The 11,018-nt window shown below is 47.1% G+C and overlaps 1 protein-coding gene across 1 annotated transcript; it reads right to left on the bottom strand.

The window, feature by feature from the left end:
* Positions 1-7,232: 7,232 nt before the first annotated feature.
* On the bottom strand, positions 7,233-9,836 carry ASCL1 (achaete-scute family bHLH transcription factor 1). Its single transcript, XM_084616948.1, has 2 exons — positions 8,957-9,836; positions 7,233-8,686 (listed from the first exon to the last, which is right to left on the bottom strand). Exon 1 carries the CDS (start codon positions 9,594-9,596, stop codon positions 8,973-8,975), a length of 624 nt encoding a protein of 207 aa, XP_084473074.1. The 5' UTR covers positions 9,597-9,836; the 3' UTR covers positions 7,233-8,686; positions 8,957-8,972.
* Between the last annotated feature and the right edge of the window lie 1,182 nt (positions 9,837-11,018).

Genomic DNA, 11,018 nt, shown 5'->3' with positions numbered 1-11,018 from the left:
TGTTGTCTGACAGGGCAGATGCAGGGAGGGGAGGGAAAAGGAAAATAGGTAGATGGGCACATGCTCTCCATGGTGTGGGTATGAAAACAGTTGATAGTCAGCTTTAGCATCAGACAGAGGCTGACTGCCCAGCCAGAGCAGCCGCCATTTGGACAACATGTAGGGGGCAAACGGACAGTGTGGGCGAAAGGGAGGGAGGTGGGGAGCTGGAGACTCACATGTGAGCTAAGAGCCTTTCTGCCTAAAATGGCTCTGGCCATTGCTCACCCAGACCAGAAAACTAGCATTGTACAGTACAGCGTTGTAAAGATAGGAACTTATGTGCCGAAGTTCCATTGAAAAGATCTTGCTCCTCAGTCCGAGCCTGGGTTTCTGGCTGGGAATCAGGCTCAGTTGCTGCACTTGGCTTTCCCATACTGTCACCTTTCTGGAGCACTAAATTCATTTCTAAAAGCGCACACGTGAATTATTGTTTACTTGATAGAATTTGTTTAATTTGTTATCTTCTATTGAAAGCAAACCCCAAAGATAAAGAGGGGTTGATTTCCAGTGTTGTTAGTGCCATTGAATGACTTCTCTTCCTTGGCAGCCTTTATTTCACATACAGGTGGCTTTATTTTTTCATTTAGAAATGTCATCACTACTTAATTAGCAAAGTATTGTTACCTGAAAGTAAAAGCAAGCCTATCTAGGCCATATGGCAGGGTTTTAATCTACATTGTCACAGGATAATCCCATCGAAATGGTTTCCCTTTTCAATCAAAACAGCATTTCACACTTTACCAATATGGGGCTTTTCCTTTTCCTGCTCTAGGGTAATATAGATCTCCCTGTGCAGCCAGTGCAAATTAAAACTGCGCACAGCTCAAATCAACTGCAGGAAGAGAGAGAAAGAGAAGTGTGATATGAGGGGGGAGGAGAGAGGGAAGAAATATACTAAAAGTCCATCCCAAAGGTGGCTTAGTAGGGATCTCTCTTTAAAAAGCTTATGTGCATTAGGGACTAAATTAATTTGGGGTGCGATTTTAAAGGAAAATCAACTTTATATACATGGCCACTTTCTATTCTTTCCGTTTCACAAAAGATTGGTCTAAGCCGATCAAGGAGACATAAACAGCCTCAATGATCTTTATCTGTCTTCCTCTGGTGCTATTGGAAACTTGACATTTGCAGTTTATAAAATAAACAAAGACATGAAATGACTTTTTGGTATTAATTTGACAGAGCAGGAGCCACCATATCACACCCACCACCTGCCTAGTTTGCTTGAAAGGGGGTTCAGCGGGGACTGAAGAATATGGCCCATTGGGCTACGTGTTAAAGTTCTTGGCACCCACAACCAGGACCAGATTTTCGAAAGGGCTCAGTTCCCAGCAGCTTCCACTTATTATGGCCAAATTTGGTGCCTCAGTGGGAGCTGAGCCCTTTTGAAAATCTGTGCATGATTCCCACTCTGAGGAGGGTGGGTAGAAATGCAGAATGGGATTTAATGCTGCTTGAGGCATGCTGGACTTCCTTTTGTGACCAGGAAATTTGCAAGAGCAGAGAGACTATCTGCTGTAAAGGCCCTCTGTCTCCCCCACTAGCTACTATTTATATATTCTCCAGTGCCATCTTATCACCACATCTCTGTGAGGTCAAGAAGTAGTATTATCTCCATTTTACAGCTGGGGAACTAAAGCACACAGAGCTTGTGGCAGGGAGTCGGAAGAGGCTGGAATAGAATTCAGGTCTCCTGGATCCTAATCCAGTGTCTTGGCTACACGACCGCCTTTCCTAAGTCTCCATTATATTGCCATCTGATTTTGTTTTCTTCTATCAGCATAGGTGCAGAGAAGCATCCATCCTATGAACTTTGGTCTGGACAGTGACTAGTCCTTCCATGGGTACATAGGAGAAGGATCCAAAAGGCACAAAGAGCCTTCCCTGAGCCCAGGCCTTGTACCATGTCCAGAGGCAATCAAAATCCCTGTGCTCTGGGGAGCAAAAGAACCGCTCCCTTTGTGTACTAGTACTGGGGGACACATATTGCCCCAAAGAGGTAGGGAGCCATGATTTTGCTGCCCTTTCTGTGCTGGGGGAGTGGGCTGCATACTCCTGGGGTTCAACAAGGTGCTCAGGGAGGGACTATGCCTCTCTGAAGACACAACACCTTCCAGAGGTCCTCCTGGGGCAGCATGAATCCATACTGCCCCCAGCCCATCTCTTAAAGGCACAGTCTAATTTAGCCTGTTTTTAATGTTGTCTGAGCTGTGTCCTGGTATGAGCCAGCTAGAACATTTTATCACAATTTGGGGAAATGGCAGCTCCTTCCATTAGTTGATACTTTGTCATAATTTCATGTTCCCAACCCTTATGAAAATACTACAGTATTCTCCATGAATCTAGGGTATGACGATTGCAGGATGTAGTGTCTGGGACCATTGCTGTAGAATATTAGCTTTTTTTTTTTCTTTAACAAGCTAAATTCACTGTAAGAATTGGATCCAAGCATTGTTTTGATCATGCATCAGACAGGACTCCCATGTGGTTTACAGGCTTGGAAAAAACAATGTCTTGATCAGTAAAATCAATGTCTAGGTTTCTGTTATTGTGAAGAGTCTGGCTGAATGTTAAAGGTGGAATGCCATTGTAATGGGATACTCCACTATTTAGACAAACTCAGGCATCTATATTTGCGGTGGTGGGGAGTACGTTTTATGCAGTAGCTTTCGAGGGTTAAAAATCTACAGGGTCAAATCTTTGGCTGCTGTAAATTGGAATAGCTCAGATGACTTCAATGTTACACCAAATTATGCTAGCTGAGGATTTGACCCTAACCCACTACTTCTATGGCCCTTATCATCAGTCAGTCCATAGACTGGAAAACTGACTAGTAGGAATGTATTTACGAATAAAAGCTAGTGGGATAGTGGGTTATGCTGTTTGGGTCTTCAAGAAGTAGGAGAAGGTATTCTGAAACCTGGCACCATTCTGGTTTGCAAGTTCTCTGAGGGTGTCGCTTGAACTTTGAAGGAGTAACTCAAGGAAGGACAAACTTGAAAGTAGGAAATACAGGTGCTTATGAAAAATGTAAATTTATTTGTGTGAAAGAGAGAGTACGAAAGAAACATAACGAGAGCGTATTTCAATGTTTTCTTCTGAGATGGACTATTCTCTGGAGCTGAGTAGAACTGTGCATCTATCAAGTCTTACAAAAAAAAAACAAAAAAAACCCCTACCTCCCCCTTTCTCTCCCTAGTGCTGCTCAGGGTGGAGGTGCGATTCGCTATGGCAGTTTTTTATTTTCAGCACGCTTGACAGGCTGGGAGAGGAAGGCGTTAATGTTTTCTGACAGGCGACCCCTAATTGTTGACGCTTTTCTTCTCTGCCTTTTCTGTGAAATTCTGACTTAGGCGAGCAGCATAACAAAATGCTCTGGCATTGAAATGTGCGCTTGCCCTGCTCTGAGCTCAGGGGAGCAGCATTATTCATGAAGATTTTCAGCTGTGTTTTGTGTTTTAACTAACCTTTGAGTTTGGTCAGAAGACTAGCCAGACTCCCTTTCTCAAAAGACGGTGCTGGCAACCGGACAATGGAGCCAAACTGTTTTCCCTGTTAAAGAGATAACTATGCCCGTTGAGTTGTACATAGAGAAATTAATCTTCAGGCGCATAGAAACGATGGGGTAACCTCTGTTTGCAATCTCCTGCATGGGGTTATGGATAGGATGCTGGAAAGTGGCAGCAAATACACTGTCTGGGGGCAAAAGGAAAAAAAAAACCCACCTCTCTTGAAAATAAAAGGCATGCTACTCTGCTTACTTACCATTTGCCTTTTGTAGCAGGATTTGTACTGGCTAACATAGTAAAAGCAGGCTTGTTAATTGCTCCAGAAAGAAGTCGCTGGAACTGTGTGATCTTAGATGTGCTTGGGGAATTAGAACTAGTAAATGGTACCTTCACATTTAACGATACAAAGGGGAACAAGAAACCCTCCGCTGCATTTCAAGGCAAACTAATCCATGAATATACGGAGTAATAATCACTGCAGTATACAGCTCCTCCCTCCAGCGCAGCCCACAGGGTGAATGAAGTAAGGGTGTTCCCGACGTGATTTTTGCATTGGGCAGGTGGCCTTTCTTTTCTGTCCCCTTGAACTTTCCTTCCCCCACCCCTTCCCGAAAAGAAAAGAAATAAATAAGAAACGCCCAGGCAGAAGCCGCAGGAACCTTCCCACCACTTTCAAGTTACTTCTTTATGAGGAAAAAAGAAAAGGCGGACTTGTGGCACCTTAGCGACGCCTTTTCTTTTTGCGGATACAGACTAAGAGGGCTGCTACTCGGAAACCTGATTCCTGAGGGTAGAGTTTAGCGTAGGTGCGCTCTGCAAGGTTGATTGTCCCGCTTCTGCTAACAGCAGCAACAGTATCATGGGAGAAGGCTCTGCAAACTACCGGTGTGTTTACGATCCCAGCTTTTGGTGCATTCTGCAAAACCCTTCACTCCACACGGCCCCCCCCCCTTTTTTTTCTTTTTTTATAATCAGGTAACTGAGCGACCCTTAAACTGCTGTTATCTTAGTGGCAAGGCTTGGGCGGTGTGAGGCGAAGGCGCGCGCATCTGACAGTGGACGCATGCCTGCAGCCAATCAGCGCTGGGAACGAGCCGGGATGGTATATAGCTTGAATAAATCATTAAGCTTGACACGCGCTCCCCACTCTCTGGGCTCGGTAATACAACTCGCTTCCTGCCATTAACCTACAAAACCTCTTTTGTATCAATCTAATCTTGCATACAAAAGACAGAATATAACTTAAACCTGCATCAAGAGGAAAGTCTTCTTCCTCCCCACCCTCATTTTCCTGGGAATCTGCTACTGTGGGGTATAAATGCAGGGGACGGAGGTTAATGATGTACCCTGAAAGGGTGATTACTGTGAAAAGTAATAGAAGCATTTTAAAAACAACACACAGAGAAAGAGATGCTGAGTATTCTTTCATTTTTAGCACTTGGATCCTATTGGAGCATATCGTTGCTAAAGTTGTTGCTAAAGTTTGCAAGGCAGGAAAACAGCCATCGAGAAAGGGCAATGGGGCTTCCATTACATAGCCCTGAACACAAAAGTATTGCGGAAGATTTCCACTCATTTGTAGTTTGCCTCAGATCATGGGTCCACGTGAATATGTGATTAATCTTAGAGTTAATACTACCAGGTCGAGGACTTTTCTGCCATTGCTTTTACCTTATGCTATACCTTGCTGTGATATACGTTGAATACCTTGCCGCATACAGCGAACAGACTGAAAATGAATAGCCAGAATCGCTTCTCAAATCAAGTGAGAAGTGCAAATGAAGGGTACAGCAACACCATGCGTACAGGATGAAGTGAGTCTACCAGCAACTAAAAAAGATTGGACCAGTCCTGCGTTCCTTGTCTATACCCCAAATTCCCATTGTCTGCAGTGGAAATGTTGAATGGCCAGGGAATGAGGATAGGACCAGATGTAGATCTTCAAAGGGGACGATCCAGATTCCCAATGGAAGAAGGATGGGGCTTTCTAGGGGGAACCCAAACTTTAAAAGTTATGATCCTCCAGGCTTGACCTTTGCTCCGGCAATAGAAGTCCTACGATTTGTTTTGAACAGTCAGGTATGAAGGGTGGGGAGAGGACCGTCACTCCAGGAGGGTTACAGGTCCTAATTTGAACCATCGTAGGAAGATATTCAACCCTTGCCTAAAGCAGGATCTAAATTTGCCGAGCCAGGCATATTCAGTCCTCTGCACTTCACTTCACTACAACAAATGTTTCACTTTTTCGGCACACTCGAAGTTCGCTACGCCGGGGAACAAAATCAAACACTTGGGTGACATGAATTTGTTAATAACTCACTTTCTAGCGTTTAAAAACAAAGACCCAGCAATCTCCATCTGCATTTTGTATTTTTCTGATAGCCCTTTGTAGCTTTAAAACTTATACAGCGACCAATAGAAGCCCCTGATTTATGGAGTTTACTAAAGCTAACTGAATACTGCTTGTCAGGGCGCACTGAATGGCTCTCCCGCCTCATACAAGAACAGGCTTTGTGTTGCTAAGCGATTAGAGCAGATGTAATGAGATTTACCCCAATCCTGCTTTGGCCTTTCCTATCTTCAGTAAAATTGTGTGTTTGTGTGTCTTTTTTTTCTTTCTCGCTCTCTCGCTCTCTCTCTCTCTCTCTCTCTTTTTTTCAGGCCTGGGGGAGGAAGGGGGAAGAGGGATGAATTTCTGAGTCTGCCTCATACACTGTAGCAAATAACAGCGTAACTTTGCCTTTAGTTTAATGAGTCTGGATATTTACTATTCAGAAGTGAGCAAAAAAGAACACCTGTCTACACAAGGAAGAGAAATTTCGCCTTTGTAACAGAATGAAACATTATCCTAATGTTATATTCATAGCCATAAATTACTCGCTACACTTTCTTTGCATACCTTATCTACACACTTGCAAAAGTGGGTAAATAAAAAGCGGAGGTGCCTGTAGCGAGAGAATGGATAGGGACATTATAACGGTTATTATTTTCATAATTAAACATTAGTTCTAGGATGGGCTAAAACAAGGAATGTTTGTACGGAGGTCATGAGGGATTTAGTGATTCTCTTCTCTCCCCCCCCCCCACTCTTAAATAACGTATTGATAATTTTGAGGGGGGCGGGGGTGAAATGAATGTATAGAAATGCATGTTTAAAGCAATGCAAAAATGGAAAAATTACATTAAATTCCGGTGTAGTCAATGACTTATTCTTTTTAAGGTTTTTTTTAATTAGCCCCTTGCAAATAAATGGTAAAGCTGTACAAAATCAAGCTAGATTTTTAATTCTGTAAGGCATGCTGGCTATCCTAGTTCTTTGTTGGCTGTGGTTTTTTGTTTTTTTTTTAAAGATGCATTTTGCGCTTTGCTTTCCGCTTGGCTTGATGCACGCAAACTGAATTTGCAAGTAATGCAGGAGGAGAAAAAAGGGGGAAGCGAATTCTGGTCACGTCCTTGCTAACTGACAACAAGCAGGCTAGCCAAAAAAAAAAAAAAAAATCTTTTTGAATCTTGGTAATTGGGTACTTTTACACTCAGATCACGCTATTTGGATAAAATAACAAGTTTAGGAAGATCAGTGTCATTTCTACTACTTTGTTTTTTGTTTTGTTTTTTTATTCCCCGCCCCCACAATCCCGCTTTCCCCCAATGATTGAATTGATTGCTTGTGTAAAATAAACATCTAAAAGGCAAAAAAAGAGTAGCCTGTCTATTTCGGTGGCTCTAACTATACGTTTCCTCATATTTTCTTCTACCCTGTTTCGTTGGAGGCGGTGAGAGGATGGTCGGAGCAGTGAAAATGTGGGATGGAGCGCCCTCTTTTTTAGGGTTCATTCTTTTAGGAAATTCTTTAATGTGCAGTGATTTCACGAGGAACAATGAAGCCATTAATCACCCCCGAGTCTCTTGGATTAGATACACATTTGCAACATAGAAGGGCAAGAAAACAATTGTAATACCTCTGTATCTTTGCATATATACGTTACATCCAGGATACATACAAATACTCTATATGTAACTTATCTCTGGCATGTTATCACTCAACATTTTTCTCTTTACATTCATAGTTATCAATGGCAGAAGTAAAATTACATGCAATAGGCAGCTGATCACTTTAATTTTAAAAAAGGTTTTATTACGAAACTAGCTTGTATAAAACATGGTTATACAGGACTTTTGTAAGTTTGTAATAAAACAGTAAGAAAAGGCAGTGGTATAAGGGCTTTTTTCCTTTTTTTTTTTTTCGTTTTCCTTTTTCAAAAGGCAGCATATAAAAACAAATGGCTACCATTTTTGGGTTTGGACAATAGCTGCATAAACTTTGTTCACTTTGAACATTGTTTAATAACATTATTAATACATTAACAAAGTTTCTATAAAGTAAGACACGTTGGTGCTAAAGTACATCTGGAGGAATTCCAAGTCCTTTACAAAACCACATACAAAAAATGGCAGTTGTAAGGTAAAGGTAACGTTGACTACATGTCTAAATATCAAGAGGTAATAAGTATTACTTTTTTTTTAAAAAAAAGTCTCAAGATATACACATTTTAAACCATTTGTACAAAAAACCTCTATAAATTTCTCTCTTATGTACAAAAATAGCTTAATATATCCCCAAACTGGTTAGGATAGATACAAATAGATTTTCTTATAATAAAAAATTCACAAAAAAGGACTGGAAGCATTCAATGATGAAAATGGTAGAAAAAAGTCAAAGTGATGGGGGGAGGGGTGACTTTAGAGGGTTCTTTGAGTACAGCATAGTTTAATTTCAAAATCTCCACAAACATTAGGAAACTAATTGTGGCCATAGCGTAATGAACACCAGTCTTTAAGGGCTAAAACTGTACGAGGAGGGGATGGGGTGGGGAAGAGCCCCTCTCTATGTTGAGGCTAGGCAGTGCTCTTCCCTAGAGGGATAGGATGACACTTGTTTTTGAGGACACATGCTTCATCATGCCGTGGTCCCCGCAGCTTTCAAATCCATCTTGGTCTTGTGAAACTGACCGGAGTGCAAAGGCAGTGAGTGCTTCGGTGTTCTTGGAGAGGCGATACAAACTCCTCGTGTGCTATGTATTTTCCCTTCCGCGGCGGGGGCGAAATGCGTTTTGTTTTTTGTTTTTGCAACACTCCTGGAACAAACAAGAGAGAGGAAGAGAGAGAGAGAGAGAGAGAGTCAGAGTCAGCGTCAAGGTAGCTCTTAGGTACAATCAGCTGCAAGATCTAGGCGGGGGGAATTCTGCTCATCTGCAGCTTCATCAGTGTTCACTGAGCCCTTCCCAGGGCTGCACAGCCCCCCCCCTTCCCCAATACCACCCCCAGGCTGGGGATCCCGGCAATAAAGGATCCCCCCGGCTGCTAGGGAGCGCCCCGAGAAGGGCTCCCGCAGAAGCCAGACCCACCTGCCGCAGCCAGAGCTCAGAACCAGTTGGTGAAGTCCAGCAGCTCCTGCTCTTCGGGGCTCAGCGGGTCGTAGGACCCTTCGTCGGAGGAATAGGAGGAGACGGGGGAGCCCGCCATGGAGTTCATGTCGTGGGAGTAGCTGGGGGAGATGGTGGGGGACAGCACCCCGGCCTGGAAGGCGGCGCTGACGGCGTCGTGCTCGTCCAGCAGCTGCTGCAGGGCTCGGATGTACTCGACGGCCGAGCGCAGCGTCTCCACTTTGCTCATCTTCTTGTTGGCCGCCCCGTTGGGGACGTGCTCCCTGAGGGTGGCGAAGCCCAGGTTCACCAGCTTCACCCGGTTCCTCTCCCGCTCGTTCCGCCGCGCCACGGCCGCCGGCTGCTGCTGCGGGAGGCTGTAGCCGAAGCCGCTGAAGTTGAGCCGCCTCTTGCAGCGCATCAGCTCCGGGGAGGACGAGCGCTGCCGCTTGAGGGGCTTGGGCGCCGCCGCCTTGCTGCCCGGCTGCGAGGGCTGGCCGCCGGCCGGGCTGAGCGGCGGCGGCGGCGGCGGCGGCGCGCTCTGGGCGGCGGCGAAGAAGCAGGCGGGCTGCAGGAACTGGCTGGCGCCGCTGTCCATCTTGGCAGGGCTGGCGCTGGCCATTGGCAGCCAGGGGAGAGCGAGCCGGGGCGCGCGGGGCTGGCGGGCGCGCGGCGGCCGGGCTCGCAGGGGGGACGGAGAGAGCGCGGCGCTTCCTCCCTCTCTGCCCCCCTCCTCTGCCCCCCTGCGCACCGGGCTGCGGGGAGGCTCGTGGCGCTCGCGTGTGCGCAGCCTGCCTCGCAAAGCCCCCTTTTGCAAGCCAGCGGCTGGGGATTGTGTCTCTTATAAGGGGCGGCCGGGGCTTTGCCGGCCTCTCCCCCTCCGCTCCCCCCCCCAACACACCCACCCACCCACCCACCCACTCCCCCTGCGGGGTCCCCCCACCCCCTCCCCACACGCCCTGCACCTTGCGCCGTCCACGCTCCCCGGCTTTGCAGTGAGTGGCCGCGGGCCGGGGAGCGCGGTCGCCTTTTCAACGCGGGGGGTGGGGAGTGGGAGGGGGGGGGAGAGAAAAAACCCACAACACACGGGGCGCCCCGCACACACGCGCTGGCCCCGGCCCGGCCCCGCCTCCTCTCGAAACAGCTCCCCCCCCCCCCTTCCCGCAAGGCCTCCAATTCATTCACCCGCCTCTCCCCTCCAGCCCTACCCCTCCCGGGTTTGTTGTTGCAAGTGCGTGCGCCAGGCGCGTGCCGCTCTCCCAGCCGCTGAATAAACAACCGGGCTGGGGAAGGAGCTGCGGGGGGGGGGGGGAGGTTGGGAAGAGACCCAGAGGCTGTAGCAAGCGCTGATGGGCTGGGGGATGTAGCCAAGCCTCGGGGTTGAGGGCGCACAGGCAGCAGGGGAGGTCTTTCTGGGACCAGCCCCAAACCCGAGCAGAAGGGGAGGCAGGCAGCTCGGGGAGAGCTCACCCAGCCCGGCAAGGTGCCCAAGCCAGGAGCTGGCACAGAGGCTTGGTCTCCTGGCGAAGCAGGGGACGCATTGCCGTGTTCAAACTCAGGGTTAAAGCGGCGGCTGCAGTGGGGGCGGGAAAACGCAGGGCAGATCTAGCAGCATCGGGGACCCATAAATAGAGACATTTGGGGGAGGGAGCGAGGGGCGCGTCTTTGGACGCCACTGAAATATACTAGACTTTAGGAGAGAGGTGGTTTTGGAGGGGGAAAGAAGAAAGGCAGGTGGAAAGCCCGATCCCGAGAGATGCTGAGCACCCGCGACTTTCCTGGAGCGCAGTGAAAGTCCAAGGTCGCTGAGCACCTCAGGAGTTGGACCTGCAGTCTGGAAACTTATCAGTGTTTTGCTAAAGATATAAGGAGGAAGTCTTGGCGTGGATGTGTCCTTTGCTCTGCACAGAGATGCTTATAGTGTCCCTGCAGAAAAAAAAAAAGGGCCTTGCAAGCGATATTAGAGAATTGTGGGGGGGATGGAAGAGGTCCCCGGGGTGGGAGTGGGGGGGAATAGACACAAAGAGAGAGTTAACACTTCCTA

The sequence above is a fragment of the Lepidochelys olivacea genome (genome assembly GCF_965140295.1).
Source record: "Lepidochelys olivacea isolate rLepOli2 genome assembly, chromosome: 1".
Classification (NCBI taxonomy): domain Eukaryota; kingdom Metazoa; phylum Chordata; order Testudines; family Cheloniidae; genus Lepidochelys; species Lepidochelys olivacea.
This window is presented reverse-complemented; position numbering and strand designations above follow the sequence as displayed.